At 41.7% G+C, this 23,527-nt stretch overlaps 1 protein-coding gene across 2 annotated transcripts in view; it reads left to right on the forward strand.

Annotated features, from left to right (window-relative positions):
• The window catches only part of enox1 (ecto-NOX disulfide-thiol exchanger 1), an 87,034-nt gene that overhangs the window by 45,860 nt on the left and 17,647 nt on the right, over positions 1–23,527 (forward strand). Inside the window, exons 2-7 of one of the 2 annotated variants that reach the window (XM_015005867.2) lie at positions 9,489–9,619; positions 9,722–9,859; positions 16,850–17,017; positions 17,224–17,430; positions 17,759–17,992; positions 22,911–23,123. In XM_015005867.2, the coding sequence (XP_014861353.2) occupies positions 9,610–9,619; positions 9,722–9,859; positions 16,850–17,017; positions 17,224–17,430; positions 17,759–17,992; positions 22,911–23,123 (970 nt within the window). In that variant the 5' untranslated portion in view covers positions 9,489–9,609. Of the gene's footprint in view, positions 1–9,199; positions 9,620–9,721; positions 9,860–16,849; positions 17,018–17,223; positions 17,431–17,758; positions 17,993–22,910; positions 23,124–23,527 lie in introns of those variants that run through there. The other variant, XM_088011666.1, reaches the window with a different exon arrangement.

Below are 23,527 nucleotides of genomic sequence, written 5' to 3' on the forward strand. Positions count from 1 at the left end.
TTGCAGCCTTTCTGACTTCCACAGGTATCAGTGTTTTCCACAGCTGCTGCGTCGTAGACATGCTAACGACCAACAGAAGACGCTAAAAACATCCCTTTAGTTACCACACAGATAGTTTTTTATTCTAATAATGGTAACGTTACAAACGTACCACCAGAACTACAACGTTCAACGGGCACATCCAGCGAACGAGTGACCAAGGGACAGCTTGGACCAAAATTAGGCTACTATGGAGTTGATGTCAGCAGGTAAATATGGCGGTACATTCGTTAAATGGTTAAAGCGTTGTGCTGTATGAGCTTTTAAACAACTTTATAACAAGAGATTAAGGGTGTTTTCACACCTGATAGTCTGGTAGCTCTTGATTGAGGACAAAAATAGCTAAATTTGTTTTATTTTCAGCTGGCACAGTTTGTGTCCAAACTAACTGAAAAACCTGTTCACCCTCCTCGCCTGTGGTGGCGCTGCACCAAGAACTACTGAAGGAAAATACAAGAAAACCTCAGAAGAAGACACTGAGCGCAACTTTCTTCTTCACAAAATGTAAACAAAAATGGAGTGCCGTCGGATTGTTGGATTTCTTTTTGTCTTTGGTGATGAAACGCTGTTTGCCATTTCTCCAGCTAGCGCATGACTCCCACGTTTGTTTTGGTTGTATTTACCCAGAATGCCCTGTGCTTCAGTCCGCTTCCTGCTTTTAGAGCGATCTGCGGTCCACTTGGCATCGACATCTGAATCGCGACAGAGTTCACTTCAGTCGAACCGAGACGTTCGATTACGAGTTCACACCTCGCCAAACGGACTGGAGTTTTATTAAAGTGGACTAAACAGGGCTGGTGTGAATGCACCCGTAGAGTTTGACTGCAAATTAAAAAAATTTTTAAGAAACACAAAGAGCTTTATCTGTTCTCTATGAGTTTAGCCAGTGATTATATGACTGAAAATAAGTATTTTGTTACAATATGTCCACCGCTTCCTTATTGCATGAGCTGGAAACTGCTGATTTTAGACAAACCATAATCATAAGTCTGATTGCAGGAAATAACTACACAGGAAAGCAATAATAACGATGTATTGCATTTAATTTCCACTGCAGATTCTAGTCTCTGAAATTACATCCGTCAACATCACAGCCACTGCTTTAACAGATGCGTTTCCTGACTAGTTCTTCAGGTCGTTTGCTGAAACCATCTACGTCCTGTTTATAGAAAGAAAACCGCCGCCGCCATCTTTCCTTTTCACCGGCGCCCATTAGCATGTTAAATGCAAAATGCTCCCCTTCTTTTCTGCGATCATTACAGGGCTGGAGCTTGGCCTGTTTCCCTGCTCGGTGATTTGATTGGACCTGATTGGATTTGCTGCCTCGGCCGCAGCCCCGTCTCCCTGCCGCTTTCTCTCCGTCTCTGTAGTTAATGGAGCCTTTCTAAAGGCTTTATTAGAAGTAATTTGCTGCAGCGAGTGCTGACTGATATCTGGGCCGTGACCCTGTCTCTCGGCTGAAGGGTAAAGAGGGAGTCCCAGTCGCAGTGGAGATGGCAGGCCCTGCACTCTGTCCATAGATTAGAGTTTCTGCCCTCCATGCAGAATGCATTGAAGAGCTCTCAGGAGCGGACGGCGACAAACCGGGAGATGACAGTGATTACTAACAGAGATGTGTTCGGATGGGATTAACCCATCAAGTGAAATTCTCATACAGACAAGAATGACTAAAATGATTATTCCTTTAGCATAGGCATCACTTTGGTGAATGTTTGGGACTAAGTCAGCTAAGTATGTTTTAAAAATGCAAGTATTATGTAAAAGCCGCTATTCATTTTTGAGCTTTACATCATGTTATTACCTCATCAAAAACATACCTGGATGTTTTTGATCCATCATTTAATCTCCCATGGCAACCATTCAGCTGTGCAAAACGCCTGGGTGGACCGAAAGAGCCATGATCGAAAGTTGCTACATTTTCCAAGCTTCCCCCTCACAGAGCAGCTCTTTCTCCACTCAGCTCCTTCAGACTAGCCAGCAGCAATTAGCAAACATCTGCTGGAACCGAGCATCAGCTGAGCTCATTATAGGAGTTACGTCTCAGTGAAACGGTGGTAAGAACGTTGTTAAAGAGTTAATAGAGGAGCCATGTTGTGATGACTTCCTGAAGGCGGAGTTTCAGAAAGAGCAGAAGCTTCTTAAAGAGACAGAGACCCAATTTCAAGGAGTTATATTATAAAGTCATACTTCTTTTAAGTCATATGTTAATAGGATTTCTATAACTGAAGCTAACATAGTTACTTGATTGTGCTATAAAATGGCACTATGTGCTTTGAAAACAAGTCGTACTGTCCCTTTAAGTAAACCCAATACACATATAGGCCTGTCACAATACATTTTCTGGACAGCAAATTGTCCCAGAAGTTATTGCGATAAGCGATATTATTGTTGTTTTCAAACACTATATTTATAATTGCATAATAATAATAATAATAGTAATAATAACAATATTACTGGACGAGTAAAACACAACCAAAAACAATAAATAAAACAGAAATAAAGCCCACACACACCCGAAAGCATGAATAAAATGCATAATGAAGACAATGTAAACAACAAAATATTAATCATCAGAATGCAAATTATCGAGCAATTATTTAATTAACAATCGCTCAATAATGTGATTATTTGATTAATTGCGACAGGCTTATGCACATTTCATTTTCTTACCTGAAATGAAACATCAAACCAAACTCATTAATGACAGCCTCAGAATTACAGATGGGAATTATTGTACTCTTTCCACACTGGTCTTTCACACTGCAGTATAAAAATAGAAACTGATTGATGTTCTCAAAATTGACTTTATTTTGATTGTAGCTCAGCACATCTAGAATACACCTCCATTTAATTATTTCCCATCTGTGCTTTTAGGAAATAGGCAGAAAACTTACTTTTCACTCATAAAACGTTGATGAGGCTTTATCAGATTATTTTTTAACAGTGACATGCAGTTAAATTCAAATTCATCTTTAGAAGGGATTAAACATGCAAATATAATTTAAGCTGGAACTGAACTAGAAACATGTTTCTGATGCTGGAGTGATTTAAAGAGTAGCTGTGAACCGTAATTAAGCTACTTTGTTGCGTCAAATTGAATGTTTTGAGAATGTTGTGTAGAGGAACGTGTTTGAGCGTAATGCTTAAACATTCGGTGTCAGTATCTAATCATCTGTCAGTAATCTGCTGAGCGGGGAACGGTCCTGGAAACAGACAGAGTCTTTAGAAATCTTCAGCAGGGACTGCTGAACATTTTTGATTCAGATGGAATTTGTGGAACATATTTTTAAAACCTGGAACAACATGTGTCTAAAAGAAGCAGAGAAGCATGACATTTTATTCAGATTTATGGCTCAGTTTTTGAAAGATGGACATCCTGAGACTGATCAGGAGCACATGTGTCAGAAAGCACAGAGCTACTGCAAAATCCTCAGCTGCCTGTAAGACCTTTCCTGATGCAAAACAGTCCCCAGATTAATATTAAAGCTGCATTTATCATCACCAAGTTCTTTCTGCAAAGGCAGAAGCAGAACATAAAATATGAAATGTTTTCCCAGTTTATAAGTGAAGTAATTTACCTGTGAACTAGCTAGTTCCAATAGCTAGCCAGTTCCAGTGGAAGACCGTTTTCAGTTGGGAAAAAGTAAAAGTTGCCAGTGAAGTAGCCAGTAAGCAGCTAATGCTAACTAGCTATTTCCACTGGTAGATTATTTCACTAACAACAAGACCTTTCCCCATGTTATAATTAAAATAAGTTTCTAATACAACTAGCAAGTAAGCAATCTAGGCTAACCAACTAGTTAGCAGCCCATGCCAACTAGCTAGCTTGACTGGCGGATTAAAACCTATAACAAGACATTTTCCCACATTTTAAGTGAAAAGAGTTGCCAGTGAAACCAACTAGTAAGCAGCTTAGGCTAACTTGTTAGCTAGCAGCCCATGCTAACTAGCTAGTTCTACTGACATTATTTCACTAAAAACAAGATCTTCTCCCCATATTATAATTAAAATAAGTTGCTAGTGGAACTAGCTAGCTAGCAAGCAGCGGCTTACTAGCTAGTTCCAGTAGCAACTTATCTCCCTTATAACTAGATGTATTTGATATTTCCCATGTTATAAGTGAAATAATCTGCCAGTGGAACTAGCTAGTTAGAAGCACGCGCTTGCTAGCTGCGCAGCATCAACTTGTTATTTGAAGCACTAATAGCTAGAATAAATATGCTAAGCAGATGTGATGTTGACATCAATATTATGTATTCTGTTCTTAATAAATATTTGTGATCCTCAAATAACAGAAACCATTATGAGAATTTTAAAACCTACCTCCAGATTTCCAAAACCACCCAGATTTCTTACCTTTGTCGAATTCAGCAAACCAAAGCTGTCTGTTTTTATGCTGCTTGCGCCCAACTGAGAATAAGTATGTATGCAAATATGATTGTGCATCTCTGACTGTGTGTCTGAGTATTATTTTGACAGAGCACCTCCTGCTGTTGCTTTGTGTGAATGATTCAGAGATCAACTGAGCTCATAAATAATTTAGAGGACATGCGTTCAGCTGTGAATATTTCATAGGGTGTGAAAGTGAGCAGAAACGCTCGGATTGTCGTTTGGCATCGGCTGGTCTGCTCTCAGAAGTAAAAAAAATGAGAGAAAGTGTAGACAGGGGAAAATTACAGCAACTGCTTCCTTTTTTTTTGTTGTCATTTTTAGTTCGAGAACAACCTGTGGCACTTTTGTCTCTTACGCTAAACCAACTTTCACAAACTCACAGCATTTTATACAAAAAGTTTCTTTACCGGAAAACACATGATCAGAAGTGTGGCTAAAACTGATAAAATGTTGGACAAAGCTTCCAGATTTTGTCCAGGCACCATGTTGGTTCCTTGACAAATGGACTAAAGTATGATTTATTCAGTTTCCTTTAGAGGTCGGTGTCTGGATTTTTTGATTAGGGCAATAAAAGTTAGTGGATTGATCTGGGAACTAAGTTTAAGGTTCTTCTCAGTAGCAGAAAAACATTTTCTGTTGGTTGCTGTATTGCAATTCTAAATAATTGACGTTTGAAGTATTAAATCGAATCAGTGTTTTCTAGATTGTAAATAGCAATGACTTGTGCTAAAGTATCCAAGTTGGTTACTGACTTTCCTAAATACTTTATGATAGAAGCTAAAAGCCCAGAACAGTGGAATAAAATGACCTTACGTCGTCCAGTTAACTTTCCTGTCGATCCAGAAGCTCGTTGACGCTCCTTTGGGTGGAGATTTGTCATCTGTTATTATTAATGAAGTAATAAAATCGGTGTAAATTTGTTCATAATATTAACTAAGGGTGCATTTCCACCAGCCTTGTTTAGTTCATGTTAATCGAACTCCAGTTTGTTTGCCTAGAAAGTCCGGTTCGTTTGGGAAAGTGTGTGAATGCTCAATCAAACCAAAAAAGCGAATTCTAGTCCAGCTAAAAATCTACATTCTTAGTTTGGTTGTGGTTCAAACGCATATGTGGATGCAAGTGTACCAGATATCGCTCCAAAAGCAGGAAGTGGACTACACCACAGGGCATTCTGGGTAAATACAGCCAAAACAAACGCATGTGACTAGCGCTATCGGGAGAAACGGCTCGAGGTCTTTTACCAAAGACAAAAGTGAAATCCTACAACCGCTAAAATCTGATGCTTCTCCACTTTTGGCTACATTTAGTGAAGAAGGAAGTTGAGTTCAGTGTTGCTTCTTTCAGTGGTTCTCGGTGCAGCGCCTCCACAGGCGAGGAGGGGAACAGCTTTTTCACATGGATTGTGCAATCTGAAAGCAAACAGCAGCAGCTGAACATGGAACAAATGTTGATATTTTGGTCTCAAATCAAACCAAGTCTACCAAACTATCTGGTGAGAAAACACCAGCTAGCCCCCAAAAAGGCAGTTGTTTTTGAGGTGATTTATTTAACGTCTTTAACAACTACAGTGTTCGTTTCTACACTCCTATTAGTACACAAGGCAGTCGTCAACTCTGCTATGGTGCATTACATCCTCAAACACACACACACACACACACACACACACACACCTATTCCCCCGGGGAGAAAATCAGGCAGATTTGACAGGACGGGCTGATATGAACAAGTAAGCAGCAGGATAAAGAAGCAGTTCCCGCAGACAGAACGTCGCTCCAGGTGTTTGAGTCTGTGTAGATTTTAAGTAAGTGCCTGCTGCAGCCCATTAAACATGCGATCCTTACCTGGATTAGGTGTGTGTGTGTTTGTGTGTGTGTGTTTGTGTGTGCAGATGTGTTTGTCAAATTGATGTGTAACTCACAGTGAGGAGAGGGAGCGATGTTAGCAGCTCTGCTGTTTGTCAGGCTTGCATAAGCCCTGCCTCCTCTAGTTGGAGTTTTCTCTCTCAGCTAATGGAAAATCAAATTGAATCTCATCTTTCTTCCCCGATCAGCCAGTCAACATGTCACAGTGAGTTTTGTTGTGTGGGACCTTGCTTGATTTTTTTCCCCACTTTGTGCCCTTTTATTTATTTATTTTTTTATCACGCTAAACGTCGTCTTGATGTGAAAGTGGCTGACATTTGCATTTTGGCTCCAGTATAACGAGACATTTTCTAAGAGAAATCCCTTTTTAAACATTCAGAATTGTTTTTTCCTGGCAAGATTATTATAGTTAATAATACTAGTTCTATACCTATAATGGTAACACTAGTGAGATAGTAGTTGTATTTTTTAATGTGTGTTATGGTGATGACATGAATGTCAAGAATACATATTTGAGCAAGATTGTAAAAACGTCCATTGCTGCTATAAATAAAAAATGACCCATCATGACGGCTACTTTGGGCCTCTATGGAGGTTTTTCTTTTACAAAATCATGAACCCTTAAAAGTAAATGATTTATTAAAATTATAATAAAGTCTGTCAAAGCTTAAATTCAAAGAAGAAAGTAGATGCATTTGATCAACACCAAAAATCCTCAGTCATTCCATCTCACATGATCATGAAAACGACACTAAATGACAAACTACCAGCCTCGGTTGGCAACACAACGTTCCCTCAGTTCTGCGTAGGCAGATCAGAAAGCAGGTTATATTTCCATTGTTGTGGCTCATACAGGCACTTCTTCTGTCCTGACAACAGTACTGACATTCTCCTCATCACTCCTTGTCCATAAAAAAAAAAATAAATAAACGTTGAAATTTCTGAGTCAAAAAGTTGTGCCCAAAATTTCTCAGACAAAAATGTGGGACTTTTGACGCTCAGAAATGTCCAACTGTTTTCTTGAAAATTTGAGACATTTTCTTTTGGCAGAAATTGATCTTTTTATTTCAGACTGCAGAGGCCCTAATACTCCATTATAAATCACAGCTACATTTTGTCATATTGTGAAAAAAAAAAAACCCCTGCTGTGCTTTCACTTCCTGTTGCTTCCATCTAAATTTGACGGACAGGCCAGTTATCACATTTTCAAACTGTAATACTCTGTTTACAGAGTACACAGCTGCAGTGCGCAGAATACACCCTGCATTAATACTACGATCCATCGGACCGGCACATCGTCAGTAAGTTCTCATCCGTAACAGCGGAGTATCATCATATCACTCCATAGTGAAGTATTTGATTGGCTGACTCTTCACTACTGATAAGCAGGGAGCTCTCCGCCTACAGCTGCAGCAGACAGTTTGGTTCCGTTCCATATTTTTTCCTCTCGGTAATCAGATTCATAATCAAGAGTGAGGTCTACGTCAAGGACGGTCTCCGTGCGAGTCCGGCTGCGAGCGTCCCTGAACTACACGTCACGGCGTGTAGTTGTTAATAAAAACTCGTCGATACGATTGTGTCTCAATTAAAAGGGGATGTGGCGTGAGGCCCGGCTGGTTTCCCGGTGTCAGAAGTGAAAAATGAAGATTGCTGCACAGTGTGGTCTGACAGACATTGACAGAGGTTAGGGAGAGAGAGAGGAAGGCAGGGAGACGTGCGCCGCATACCAAACACCCGCCGCTTCATTGCTGCACTGAGACACGTCAAAGTTTCGCTGTTCTCCTCATTAAAAGCGCTGATTAACCCTGCCCAGCGTGGTGTTAGGGTTACCATCCTTCAGCCCTCGAGTTCTGCCAACTCTCATTTCTCCATCAACTACGACAAGGCGTCCAGGTCCTGGACATGTATGATGTTCTTGGTTTGAAGTTTTGGGGATCATCAACTTTTTTTGCCAAATGTGACACAGACCTTTACAATTCGTTTGGTTTCCACTTTGAAACTCTCCAATGGCCTCCACTGACGTCCAGACATTCTTTCTTATTGTGGAGTCATGAACACAGACCTCAACTGAGGCAAACGAGGTCTGCAGAGCTCTAGATGTCCCTCTTGGTTGTTTTGTGAGCTTCTGGATGAGTCGTTGATGAGTCTTGAGGTATCTTTGGTAGGTCGACCACTTCTTGGAAGGTTCTACTGAGGTTTTCTCTATTTTTACTGTAGTTTACTGGAGTCCCAAAACCTTAGAAATGGCTTTATTACCCTCTCCAAGCTGATATGGCCTACTTCATGTTGTCAGTTAGGTTCTGTATGGCGAAGCGATTTCTTGGTTCTCCAGTTTTAGCCGGCCTGTGTGTGGCTAGTGAAACTGATAAAAAAAATTTATCTTAATTGCAACATATATTTGTACAGTTGTGACTTATTTACAGCTGAGTGTGTTGTTCTTGGAGGAAATGACCTTTTCTGAAGCCTTAATCGCTTGGTAAACGATTAATCGATTAGTTAAATGTATTTGGTTAATGATACTTAATTACTGACTCAGTACTAAATGATTAATAACTCAGTAAACGATCAATCTATTAATCATAATGGATTAACAAATTATTAAACAGTTAGTTGATTAACTACTTAGTAAAATATTAACTGATTGATTATTTAGTAAGTTCTTAATAGATTAATCATTTGCTAAATGATTAATCGATTGTTTGATGATTGTTTGAATAAGTTGTTAATCTGATTAACCGTTCCAGCTCAGCTAGCATGCATCCTGCATGGCCTCTGTCAGCGTTGCCCTTCTGGCTCAGCTAATGAGGTTGTTTCATGTTTTCCATCGGGCCCTGTGCGGTTCGCCCGGCACAGCGCTCTCAGGCGGGTGACTGCAGCGGTGCCAGCCCACAAACGGCCCACATAAAACGGCCCGGGCCTGCGTTTGTTTGCGTGTGCACACCAGTGAGTGCCGGTAACGTTTAAGGACGAGAAGATTAAAAACCGATGTTTGGCAGTTGTCAGTGTGCATGGATCAGGACTTGTGTGTGTGTGTGTGTATGTGTGTGTGTGTGTGTGTGTGGCTTTTATTGCTTGAAACACAGCTTCGATTGTAACTGTGTCTAAAAAAATCCACTAATGTAGATTCCTGCTGAGTTTTTTTTTTTTTTCTCGATGACTTTGTCCTTATTTTTCCTTGTTTTCTGTCTCGCCCAGGTAAACCGTGAAGGCGGATCAGACCAAACTAGCCGACACGTCCACTGATCCATGGCTCCGTCTGTCTGACAGGCAATCTGATGACAGGACTTCAGACGACGACGACAAAGGACGACCTGCTATGGCCAGTGGTAAATAATGAAAAGCTGAAACTGCCTGACAAGACTTTGAGCAAATCAAGGTTGGTGATTTTTGGGATGAAAGATTGTCCGTTTCCGACAAATTTGTTCCAGCAGCTGATGGTCCAGGTAACCTCGGAGCTGAGCAGAACCCCCTGAGCATCCCCGTTGCTGATCATGGAGCCTGGGCCACAGCCATGAACAACCTGGGCATCATGCCTGTGGGCATCAGCGGGCAGCAGCTGGTTTCAGGTACTGCCTTCTCGCTACGTGAAATCTTTCTTGTCATTGTGTCGAGGATTAGATCTTTATCTCTGGCTACGTGTGAAAATGTCTTTTTCTCCTGTTGGATGGTCCTTTTCCCTGCCTGCGCAGAGACAATAAAAGCAAACACTTTAAATCTGAACACATTTAATTAAAAATGTAAATCCTACAACAACACCCAGAAAGAGCGGCGGGTACTAGCATGGGCTTGTTGTCAAGATTTACACTCAAAGTAAAAAATAAAAAATAAAAAAAAGGGGTGAATAAATAGAAGATCGAAGAAATATTATGTTCTTAAAAATGAAAATGTGAAAAGTGCGGAGATGTTTATGCTTAGTTGGGCAGCATTATGTAGAATCGACTTTGTTCAGCTTTATGTCATGTTATAATTATGTCACTTATACCTGAAGTGTTGCCTTGAATTGTTCATGCATGTCTGAGAAATCCTTTTATCTCCATGGCAACCATTCAGGATTGCCAAAACGCCTGGGTGGACTTAGCCCCGCCTTCGAGGTTTAGCTCCTCCTTAGAGCTGCAGTTTCCAAACTTCCAGTTCACAGAGCAGCTCTTCCCAGTGAATCCACCACTCAGCTCCTTCAGACTAGCCAGCAGCAATTAGCAAACACCTGGAACTGTGCATCTGCTGAGCTCATTATAGAAATTACTTCTCAGTGAAACATTGGTTAAAAACGTTATTAAAGGATTAATAGAGGAGCCATGTTGTGGTGACTTCCTGAAGGAGGAGTTACAAAAAGAGCAGGAACTTCTTAAAGGGACAGAGACCCAATTTCAAGACGTTAAATTAAGTCAAATTTCTTTTAAGTCATATTTGATATCTAGGAAGCTAACGAGACACATCGCCCTGAACATACAACCAGCACTGTGAAACGTGGTGGTGGCAGCATCATGCTGTGGGAATGTGTTTCGTTAGCAGGAACAGAAAAAGCTGGTCAGAGTTCATGAGAAGATGGATGGAACTGATTCAGGGATATTTGGAGGGAAACACTTCAGAATCTCCAAAAGACTAAAACAAATTAAAATGGTCCAGTTAAAGTCTGTTTGTCCTCAACACAGTCACCCAGGCTTTGACTCCCGATTTCAAGACCTTTTTGTCTGAAAAACTGCAATTAAAGATGACTGGTGCAAAAAGAAAAAAAAACAACATAAGAATTTGTAAAATAATTTTGCAAAAGACTTTTAATTTTATTATTTTTAAAAAAGCAGCACTTCTTTTCTTTTCGATTGATTTTAAATTGCACACCAGACATGCAAAGAAGTGGTGGAACTCTCTGAAGTGTGAGATTTTGCATGTGTGTGAATTTATCTGCAGTACCAGATGTTTCCAAGCATTGCTTTCCCTCTAATAAGCTTCACTGAGCAGAACTCGCTCCAAAAAAAATGTCCGGCTTTTCTCCTCTGTTGCGATGCTACTTTCCATCTTTTCAAGATCCGCTTCCAGATATCCAGCTGTGACACTTTTCTCGGGAATGCCGGCCTCAGGACAAAGAAACAAAAAAACAGAGATATGTGCATCTGGAGTTATTCAGTCCTTCAGTTTCTGTCCTGTGACGCCCAAATGTTCTGTAATCCTAAAACTGAAAGTGTGAAAACTTTACAAAAACCCGAGGGATTTACCTGTCCTGGATCACTCTAGTGCTTTAAAATATGACTGAAATCCAGCAACACAATATTTATTCTACACACAAGTTTCTTTTAATTTCTGTATAACTGTGTGTTTGTTGCCAGAATGTTTCAGCATGTGGACCCGGATAAGTTCTGTGGTAAAGTAAAATGCGTGATGTCATCACAGTGATGGCGTGACGCGCCGCTACCTTCACCTCTGGAAACAGACGTCCTCCTCCGCCACATGTGGGAACGTTTAGGGAAAATGAGACAAGCGTGACATGAAGTGAATCTGATGCATTATGTGGAGCTTTAGCTGCGAATCACAAAAACATGTGTTGACACTTATCTCTGAGAGAGACGGTCTCATGTTTACACAGCGGTGGTGAAGGTGTCCACAGCTTTTGCCCGACTGAAATGAATACCATGAGATACAAGTGTTTGGGCTGGCACTTAAATCTGGATAAATATCTAATTTACGGTAAAACAGAGTGACGCTCTAGGGTCCAAATGAACAACGATAAGAACAAATGTGAGGATTCTGAAAAGTATGTTTATTTCTGTACTTGACTGTAAGCTGGAGTTTTTGCTCATCTCTCTTAGTCCTGTACGTAACTGTTTGAAAACCTTTTCTTTATTTTACATATTTGTTAAAACTTTCACTATGTCATGATAGTGTAATATGAGCCATGGTAACATGAAAAAAATCAAGCTCCTCCATCACTTCTCTGTGGTTCTACTGCCATTTGCAGAAATCCATTACTCCCGGCTAGAAACAACCAATCAGAGCCAAGAGGAGAGTCTTAGTGCTGTCAATCACCCTAGTATACGCACTGCTCACACCCTCCCCCTTGCTCTTTGCTATGCTACATCTAGTTCTTCCATAATAGAGCCTGCCATGAATGCTAATGCTAGTTAGCATAGCCACCGATGGCGGAGTATAAACAGTTTTAATGCAACGGTAAGTTGTTTCTCCGCCATTAGCACATTTAGCATTCTACCAATCCTGTGAAGCCATTGGTGCATTCAAGTGTGCTGTGGTGGTGCAGAGTTATCAGATGCATTTGTAATTCAGTACATTTATGTCTGTATTTGAAAAAAATAAACATTTTGAGTCAATTCAGCACCGTTTGTCTGTATCGGATCGGTATTGGCTGATATCAAACCACAGATATCGGTATCGGAGGTGGAAAAAGTGGACCGTCTCTCTAGTCTTAAGCTAACAAATGACGACTCTGCCGGCGTCTGGTTCTGGATATTGTTTTTATGATTGATGAATACAGGCGCTCAGGGAGCACGCAGAAAATTGTTCTGAAAATTAGCCGTACAAATTGCAGATTTGGGTTTTGGTGGAATCGTACAGGAGCATCTACTGTTTCTCACATGATTAATAGGGCTGGAGACGTGTCCAGGTCACGTTCGGATGTTTGTTTCAATTAAAGATTAGACTCAGGATAACTTCAAACCTCACATCCACGTCTCTCTGCGGCGCGCTAATCGCAGCCAGATGTCTCGCCGCCAGGCTGCCGCCGCGGCTCACGTCTTTTGGCGGTTCCGCTTTAAGCTGTTTTTAAAATAATCACATTTACCGGGCTTAAACACTTATTTTTCTCCCTTCAAATCATGTTTTTTTTTTGTGTGTTTTTTTTGCGTTTATTTGCCCCCGATTTTGGCTGTGCCTGCCTCTGTGTGTGTGTGTTTTTATTTTGCCTTTCTCTATCTCTTCCTGTGTTTGCGTCCCTGGCAGAGGCAGAGCCAGAGCTCAGAGCCAGACAAACGAACCTGGCTCGGCTTGATTTTTGGCTCCGAGAGAAAGAGCCGGGAGCGAGAAGCGACCCCCTTGTGATTACAGTGAATGCGTGACACTGAGATGTGCAATTTACCTGTCAGGGGGTTACAGCAGAAGGCACTTTAATGAGTTTTCATAGGACCTGAAGAATCTCTTAGGCAGCAGCGGCTCAGATTTATGCCCGATTATCTCGCCGCATGTTTTTATTTCTTTTTTTGATAAGCCTGAAGATCTCCGATATTATGCGGCTCCAATATTATTTTCCAAACACGAAAGCATCGAGTGCCTGCAGCATTGAGTTTGCTTGAATGTTAAAGAGAAAAATGCAGATGTGCTAGGAATTACTGCGGTGATTCCCTAACACATCTGTTAGAGTAGCTGCTCAGAAAACAAGCCTCTCTAAGAAAAATACGGTTTTAAAAGTGGCAAGATAATTCACTAGAAAAACAAATAAATAATTGCGTAAGTGTTTAAAAGAGCATGATTGTAGCTCAGAACAACAGCACAGCACATAAGTGTGAATGACAATGCCAGAGGGCCAGTATACAATGCCTGTTTGGAGTGCTGGTGAAACAAAGTGTTTCCACCTGGATTTTAACCAAACCAAAATGGTACGAGCCTCTTGTTGGTTCTATGCTGCCTGGTTCCAGCTGCCAACAAACCCAAGTGAGGGGTGGCTAACAACCATGTAGAGAGAGACATCCTGTGGTTGTGAAAAAGGTGCTAAACATGTTTGGTTCTCTTTAAGTAAACTCTAGTTCATTTGTCTAGAAAGTCCAGTTCTTTTGGGGAGGTGTGAACGCGCAATCGAACTCTGATCCAGACCAAACACTCAAACTCTGGTTCGCCTAAAAGCTAATTTCTCGGATCTGTTGAAGTGAACTCTGGCGCAAATGTGTAATGTTAATGCCAAGCGGAGAGGAGACCGCTCCAAAAGCAGGAAGCGAACAATAGCGCTGGGCATTCTGGGTAAATACAACCAAAACAAACACGATGGTGAAATGGCTCGTGGTCTTTTGTCAAAGTCAAAAGAGAAATCATGCAACCGCTGTCTTCTTCCAAACCACAGGTTTGACCAAAGGCTTTTCAAAGGGTTTGGATCGTTTGACAGCTGAAAAGAGAACAAATGTTTCAATATTTGGTCCCCAGTCGAGCCGAGTCTACCAGACTGTCAGGTGTGGCTAGTCTTTTTTGTGTGTGTGTGTGTGGTTTCGAGAACTGACAGTCTGACGGGACAACCCTCTACATCCCCGACAATTGCCATGTTTCTCCTGAGCGTTGCTGGAGGGTTAGCTTAAATAATTCCCTTCACAAATACATTATAGCAGCTCATCTAAAGCTTTAAGCTGCTGTTGCATAGATAAATATTTACACTGACATAATGTGGCTTCAATCTTATCTGAACAGAGGTACGATGTAACAAAAAGTAAATCACTGCAGTATTTAGTATTTTTAAAATCATCTTACTACCTGTAGCTGACTAACTTCCTCCAGATGCTTTAAGGTTCCAGATGGAAAGATGAATCGTACTGTAGTAAATGACTAATATTTTATACAAAAATAAATACACCAAGATGGTTAGCAGAAATCTCTGCCGATACCTAGTACCACACTTTGAACTTCGTCTCAAAGGCGGAGCTAGATCCCACAAAGTGTTTTGCACAGTTGAATGGTTGCCATGGAGATTAAAAGATATCTCAAACATGCATGGAAGAATCAAATCAACACCCAGTTTGTTTTTGATGGGGAAATAACATTACAACATGATGTAAAGCTAAAAAAACATTGCTTTTACATAACGTTGCCCCTTTAAAATTGATGTTCTCCATCCAATCTGACCGACCTTGAGCCAGTTTGCAAAAATTAAACAGTATTTCATCTTGATTTTTTATCAAATTAGCATAAATGCTAAATTCCCCTCCTCGTTAAGTCAACAGGACATTTAAAGAGCCGCAGTCTCTGTTTTCTCTCGTGTCCTGACTGTTCAGACCAGCAGCAGCAGTAAAAAAAAAAAAAAGAAAAGGCTTTCACTGTGAATCAGGGCTGCATTTTATCAGTTCTCCGCACAGAGAAACAAAAGAAACATTTATTTCTATTAAATTACGATTCGGGAGGCGTTTATCACGTCCTCCTGTGACAGCCCCCCTCTCGTGCGATTTGAATCACTGTATTCGCGGCAGAGCTGCGACTCTGTGGGGCCGCCGTGCAGGAGGATTTTCTGCTGACGTTCTGTTCCTCCCGCTCCCTTGTTATTGCAGTGTGGGAGACGGGTGGGGGGAGGTGGGGGGAGGTGTGCGGTGCTGCACCGCCCTCCTCCAACCCCCCACCCCACCCACCACTCCAGACAGGAGAGGCATTGCTGCTGTCGCCTCTGTTTTCTCATTGTTTATCTTCCCCATTCTTCTTCACTTTCTTTGTCCTGGAGAAAAGACACCCTGTTCTTCCCTCCTTCTCCTCCATCTTTCCCGCAGGCCTATTTCAGATGATGTATCTTCATTTTTTTTATTTCTGTTTCTTTTTTTTTCTTTTTACCACAGATCCAATCTGCAGCTTTCTCTTTTTCCTATCTGCTACCTCCAAGATTATAGCGATGCTTTCTTATCTTTGGTTTTCCTTCCTTTGTTGTCTGACCCACTTTTGAGGCCGGGATCTTTTTATGTTTCTGATAAGTTGGAGAGCAGTTTATTAATGTACTATTTGGAGCTGTACTTTAAACAGTTTTTTAGTAAAAAAAAAAAAAAAGAAGCTTTAGCAAAAGCCAGCATGAGGAAAACAAGACACCAGTTTTAGGAGGCCTTGTAATTGTGATAATAATCCTTTAAAATATCATGACGACCTCAGTTATGCATTGAGATCCTCTGAGGTCTCTGGCTTGATAAAGCTTCAACCTGCCAATTATATCTTAAAGCAGGGGTGTCCAAAGTGTGGTCTGGGGGCCATTTGTGGCCTTTGAGATGATTTTGTTCGGCCCCTGGCAGTCTGGAGTGGTAAAAGAAATATCTGTCCAACAGAACAAATAGATGACCACAAAAATTTGGAAATTGTTTTTCTTTTAATAAGGCAACAGTCTGAAGCCCTTCTTGAATGATATACAGATTAAAATTTGGTTTATTGTTGAGAATGTAAAAGAAAACTAAACAAAACAAAAATCATCCTCAGCTCAACTTTCATTTACTGAGTTTAAATGAAAAATGCCAGTAGTTTAAGTTTGCCAGTTTTTGGCCCCTGGACATCACTGAATTAATACGAGAAGACCATTAAATTATATTCTTCCAAACATGTTTAGGCCTGAGCTTTGACTAGGCCATTCCAACATGAAGGTGGAAAGCATTAGGTGTAGAGCAAAATGTCAATCGTCTGCATTCAAAGTGAACACGAGTCAAACTTGAAGACGCATGTTTGACGCTCGTAATGTGTTGCAATCTTGTGCAAACTCTAGGTAAATCTTAAAAAATCATATCCGATGAAATATTGCCTTCGATTAATTTAATGGTGTAAAACTGTTTCGTCTTGCTGATCTCAAACAGTCTGTGTTGTTTGTTGTTGTTCTGCTGTCTGTCCTACAGAGTCTCTGTGCATCCCGAGATTCGACCCCGGACTGGGCCTTATTGCACCAATCAACCCCATGATGGGAGGCATCAGCCTGGTCCCGCCTCCACCCATTCCCCCCGACGTGCCTGTCATCAAGGAGATTATCCACTGCAAGACCTGCACTCTGTTCCCTCAGAACCCCAGTAAGAACCCGTCAGCCCGTTCTCTGGAGGACGGTCGTTTCTTAAAAAGGAGTTCCAAAGCAGATTAACCTGATGCAGCAATAACTACCAGAATATCGATAGACGTATCAAGTAAAGCCTAAATATGGTCTCATAAGTTGCAGATTTGTCCCAGTTTAGAAAACGATTAGACTGCGGCGTAATGACGCCTGTGCTGGTGACCTCAGATCTGCCCCCTCCGTCGACGCGGGAGCGGCCCCCCGGCTGTAAGACGGTGTTTGTGGGAGGCCTGCCTGAGAACGCCACGGAGGACATCATCAGGGAGGTGTTCGACCAGTGTGGGGAGATCATCGCCATCCGCAAGAGCAAGAAGAACTTCTGCCACATCCGTTTCAGCGAGGAGTTCATGATTGACAAGGCTATTTATCTGTCAGGTGAGCAAAAAGCTCATATTTTATATTTTTGATTTTGTTAATGGGACTAAATAAACCCAGGTTGTACTTACTTATAGCTATTTGTGATATTTTGATGTCGCCTGACTCCGGAGCATCCACTGTAATATTACTTCTGACTCTGTTGATCATCGGCAATATCTCTAACTGGGTTAGGAACGTAGTCAGTCTATCAAATGTCTCCAGAGTCGTTTAACTCCAGTTTTTGTGGCAGAAAACGTAGGCAGATCATGCCAGATCCCAAGAGCCTGCTGTACGGAGGACTCAACCTATCATGAGAGTTAACCGCGCTTCGCCGTTTCTCGTTCAGGATATCGGATGCGCATCGGCTCCAGCACGGACAAGAAGGACTCCGGGAGGATCCACGTGGACTTCGCTCAGGCCAGGGACGATTTGTACGAGTGGGAGTGCAAGCAGCGCCTGCTGGCCAGGGAGGAAAGGCACCGGCGAAAAATTCACGAAGACCGCCTGCGTCCGCCGTCTCCTCCCCCCATCGTGCACTACTCTGAACACGAGGCGGCGCTGCTGGCGGAGAAACTGAAAGGTTGGTCACGCTAAGAGGAACGGGACCAGTGACGGTAGATTCACAGCTAAACGTCGTCCTGCTTGGTGCTAAAGGCCAAGGTAGCTTGTTTTATTTCCAGGGAGCACGTGAGTGAAGGAAACGTCGTCATTGGTGATTTGCTTCAGCAGGAGTCAAATCTGGAGGCGTTCTGGATACAGTGCCATTTTAGTCCAGAATCACGTAAAGCTCCTTAAAGATGACGCACAGGTTTACATGTTTGTGTTGTATAACCTGCTGTTCAGACCACCTGCTGGGTGTAATGCCAAAGGCAGATGAATCTTTTAAGAGGCTGAACAATTATCGATCTTTGCCCCGTTTGTGGAAACCGGTACAAACGAGTGTGTTTGTGTAAAGGCGAATCAGGTTAATCTGCTTGTTAAATCATGTGAATTGCACAAAAATGACAGATTACCATCAAGTCAATGGAAGGCAACTGGATTTGATTTGTATACATGTGTTTTTTGATGTGGAAGAATGAAAATCTGAACTCATCAGCCTGATTACAGGGTTCCCAAACGTTGTTTATTTCATAGGTTCACCATTTTCCAGACTCTTCCAGGTTTTTTTTCCTTCCTCTGCACTTTGTGCGCCGTTCTTGACATTTGAATCCTCAATATTCATCACGAACAGATGAGAGCGGAGTTTGTGCTCTCATCTGTCGGGTCGACAAATCGCAGAACAAGCCGGTGCCAAAATGTGTTTCCAATTTTCAGAGTGTGGTATAGGGCCTTTTCCCTGCTTTTTTCCTCACATCTGGTTTCACTTTGAATAAATTCATCTCAAAATCAGGAAGGCCTGTACCTGTCAAACGAGGATTGAGGTGTTAAAGAATAAATCGATTCCTTAAAGGAAAGTTTGTAAACCAATTTTACCAGTATTTTGTTTAGGGGAAAAAAAAGCTTTTTAACTGGAAATGACAGATTTTTTGTGTAAAGCCAAGCTTATCTTGCAAGTATATCAAAAAAGTCAAAACCTTGATGTTGAAGAAAGCAAAACTAAATGGATGTGGGACAAAATGACCACTGTGTCGGTCTGGATTATGAGTACGAATAGATGAAGGGGTCGCTTCTCTTGTTTCCTCTTTCCCCTCCATCCTGCTTCTAAATGTTTCACCTGCTTCCTCTGCACGACGGGAGGCTGCAGAAGAAACAGCGTGGGAGTGAGCTGAATGAGGAGCTGAATGAGGAGCGGAGTGAGAAGCCGAGGATGAGCGATTGTTTGTGGGGGAGTGTGAAGGTCACCGCTCCTCCTCCGTTATGTATCCTCCGCTCGGCCGGGGCGGAAGTCTATCTTTCCCCGGAACGAGAGCGGCTGCGTATCTGCAGGGAGGAGACATCGTCTCCTCTCTGGGTTCCTGGAAAACGGGCTGGGCTGGAACCAGTTAGGTCATTTAGTTTAATTCAATCTCATTGAAAATCAATCCACTAATTATTTATTATACAGTGATCATTAGTTTCTCCTTAAACATGTGGCGAACCCAGCTTTATGTACCACCCTGTGTTGTCGTTTGACGCGATAATAAATGTAACTATAGCAGGATAATTTACTGACTCTACTGTAGAAAGCCTCTCTGCATCTACCATATTTTCCCATACCCTAGCACACTTTAGCAGTAATGCTAGGAAGTGTATGAAAACGTCTGGAGTTCACACCCCAGACTTCAAATGCAGAAATAGTTTTAGGTTAAAGAGCTAATTTTCTACAGTATCAAAGTGCAGTGTCATGTAAAGTAGACTTTTTTAGCTTTATAACATTATTCCCTCATCAAAAACATTCCTGGAGTGTTGCTTTGATTCCTTAATGCATGTTTGAGAAACCCTTTAATTGCCCATGGCAACTATTCAGCTGTGGAAAACGCCTGGGTGGACCAAGCCCCGCCTTCCAAGACAAAGCTCCTCCTCCGAGCTGCAGTTTCCGTACTTCTGAGCTTCCACGTGACACAGCACCCCTCCCGCACTCAGCTCCTTCAGACTAGCCAGCAGCAATTAGCAAACGCCTCATCACAGCACATCAGCAGAGCTCATTACAGGAGCTACTTCTCAGGGCAACCCTGGTAGAAACGCTGTTAGAGGGTTAATAGACCAGCCATGTTGTGATGACTTCCTGAAGGCGGAGTTTGTCTTTGGCTTTTCTGTGACAAAGAGTTTTGTCAGCACTGACGGCCCATAGCATTTTGAATTTACAGCAATGCAATAATTACTAGACAAACAGTAGTTCATATCAACCCAATGTGTCTAAATAGATATAAAATAATGGAGAATCTGAAAATACTTTAGAATCTCCTCTGTGTACTGAATATGTCTATACATCAACAACAAAACAAAACCAGGAAAATACCGTCGAACACGTGCCAAAGCGTACTGGTCCAGACCGGTTGATGCTCATCCATTCCAGCAGCGATGCTACAGAAGGAGAACTCTGCAGTCTGCTTGTTCCTTTTCCCATCCCTGCTATATTTAGCCATGTTGTTCTCTCTACATTATCCTTTTGTTAAAGCGACAGAGCAAATACATTGGAGAGTGTTTTCTATGGATGAGGTACTGAGTGGAGAGCTGGCAGACAACGGGGACGATTCTGCCCCAAGGACTCCCTGTAGAGAGCTGCAGCTATGAAGAACCATTACATGGTTTTAAATGATGCGTCAACCAGAAAACTCAGCAATTTGTTGTAGTCAACGTTGTTATTTTGTGTAGACTGGTTATTGGAGCCTGTGTGTGTTGTTGGTGTTCCCAAATGACCAGCCTTAACACTCACTGAAGGAATAAACACCAGCCAGTCAGAGGGGAAAGAAGAACTTAAATCAAAAGAAAAGACCAAGCCAGCGACGTACAATTTAACGCCCAACCGTTCCGTCAGATGACGCTCAAACACAGAGTTACCATGACGTTCTTAAAGAGACGGTGTTTAAAGAGCATTGATGGGGTTCAGCTGAACTGAATAACATTCTCTTAAGTTGAATAATTAATGAATGAAATGTGATAGACAGAAGTTCCCAAACTTTTCCCTGCCATGCCCCCTCAAACAGCATTAGCTTCTGGCTAGCCCACAGACAATGCTACAAAATATGCAGAGAAACATTCACTTGTAGAATGTTTGTCCTCACATTTTTTCTATGTTAAAACATTATTACATTTGTTTAGCATAAATACTTTTGATATTAGTTGGCCATGTTTTTCTGTTTACCAGTGTTTTCCACAGCGAGGCTTCTGGAAGGTTCCTTCAGGCTTTTTCTTGACAAAAATGTTTCCATTTTGCGCTTGCTAGCTGTGCTAGTTTGAGGAGCTGAGCAGTTTGACACATTTTGCAGCCAATCAGATGAGCATGGCGAATAACATTTCTATGTTATTTTAACTTATATTTTATAATAATGATTGTAAAACAGATTAGATTCTATGATAAAAATTCTAATAAAAAGTTTTGCGCTTGCTAGCTTTGCTAGATTGAGAGGCTAAGCAGCCTGATAAATTTGACAACCAATAAGAAACATGAGCACGGTGAATAACATTTCAATAAGTTATCTTGACTTATATTTTATAATGATTTGAATTTATAAAAAAATATATTAAAATTAAAAATTATATAAAGATATTTTTATAAATTTTTCTTTATTTTGGTAGTTTTTCGTTTTTCCCACCACCACTTTGAAAAACACTGTTAATGAAGCTGACACATGGCTACTGTTGGAAAAAAAAAAAAAGAAAAGAAAGGTTTTTATCCTAAAATTGAACGTTGTAATTCAGAAGCAATAAATCAAACTACAAACGACATACAAAACAGAAATACTACCAATCATAACAGTAAAATTAAGGGTAAGATTTCCCTTGTTTTCTGCTCCAGGTTTCTTTCCTATATCTCCTGAGAAGCAGCAGCCCGCTGCTTTGATCTGTTAATATTTGCTTCTCCGTAATCTGAGCCTGTGTGCAGTTTTTTTTCTCCACTCCTCCCGTCCTGTAATACCTAAATAAACAAGCATGTTTTCTCTCTGAATAACCCTTTTCAATTCATTCTTCCCGTCAGACAGCAGGGGAAATAAATTTCCATTCTCCCGTCGCTCGTCCTCCGTTCAGCTGCGTCTCATTGTTGCGCGCTGTAATGTGACTGTAATCTGCTGCTGGGAATGAATGGGCCTTTATCAGAGCCACTGGAAAGTGTCTTCTTACAGGTTGTGTTGCGCTGGGTATTGAGCTCATTAAGCGCCGTCTAATTCACTCTGTTCTGCGGTCTTCAGCCGCTCTGTGGCATCCTTCAATTATTATTCAAATGGGGAGGAAGAAAGCCGGAGACGGAGGCGTGCGGAGACTCGGCTCTCTGCAGCTGAGGCTGATTGTGGGTTAGGAAGTTGAAAAATCACCAAAATGACTTTTGGTGAGAGGCGGCGGTTCATAGAGCAGCGAGCAGTGAGGGGATACAGAGAGGGATTTTATCAATCACTTCCTGAGGTTGGGTTTGTTTAGCCAGGCTGAGAGTTAAACCTCCGATGAAGTGGAGCTTTAAGGAAATACTCAACATTTCATTGTTAAGAGATGAGGCACAATTTAACAAAGTAGTTAAGAATGAGAATAGTAGTAATGGTAATGGGGTAGTAATGCATCCTGAATGTGATGTTTTTTTAATATTTTCTCGAGTGAGCGAACTTCTCCACGTGCGACTTTGATCGTAACAGGAACTCCACAATTGTGAAATTGTGTTGCTTCAAAATTAGCAAAATATCAGCAAAACACTGCACACATTTATAATGGAAACACAACCAATAAAAATGTCTCCAAAGAGGGATTCATTAAAAACATCAGGAATCACTGGAATAACAAAGGGGAGCAAAAAAAGTAAAAAATCAATCCAAACCCCACAGTGGTCAACTTTCTAGATCCGGTCGAACTGTTCTTCGCTGTTTCCACAGAAGACAACAAGTTCAGCGAGGCCACGGCGGTGCTCTTCACCTGGATCGACCGCGGCGAGGTCAACCGGCGGACCGCCAACCACTTCTACTCCATGATCCAGTCGGCGAACAGCCACGTTCGCCGGCTGATGAGCGAGAAGGCTCTCCACGAGGAGGAGATGGAGCGAGCCAAGGAGATCTTTAAGAACGCCCTGATGGCCATACTGACGCAATGTAAGTGAGCTTTTTAAATGCGATGCAGTCACGGTGAGAGAACCTTTTCAGGCTGATGGTTGAATGAGGTAAAGCACCGGCGAGCTGTGCAGCCATTAAGGTAAGCCAGACGGATGACTTCCTGTCAGTATGTTGACGAGAACAAGAAAGACGATCCAGGAGGGATTCACTTTCATCTTGAGTTGAGGCGATTAGGATTTGTAAGAACTTTCAACACAGTAATATATTCCTGCTGACTTTGAGTTATTGAATCCGTAGTGAAACTCCTGTCAGCTCATCTCCGTTCCCTACGGGTGCAGCGGAGTTGTTCTCTGCTGCAGGGCGTGGTGCCGCAACAGATTACCGAGGTGCACGCCGTAAAGACATTTCCAGCACATCGGCTTTGGAGCCCGTTCTCGATTTGA

The sequence above is a fragment of the Poecilia mexicana genome, unplaced genomic scaffold (assembly GCF_051168715.1).
Source record: "Poecilia mexicana isolate PSO_F unplaced genomic scaffold, ASM5116871v1 scaffold_2, whole genome shotgun sequence".
Classification (NCBI taxonomy): Eukaryota; Metazoa; Chordata; class Actinopteri; order Cyprinodontiformes; family Poeciliidae; genus Poecilia; species Poecilia mexicana.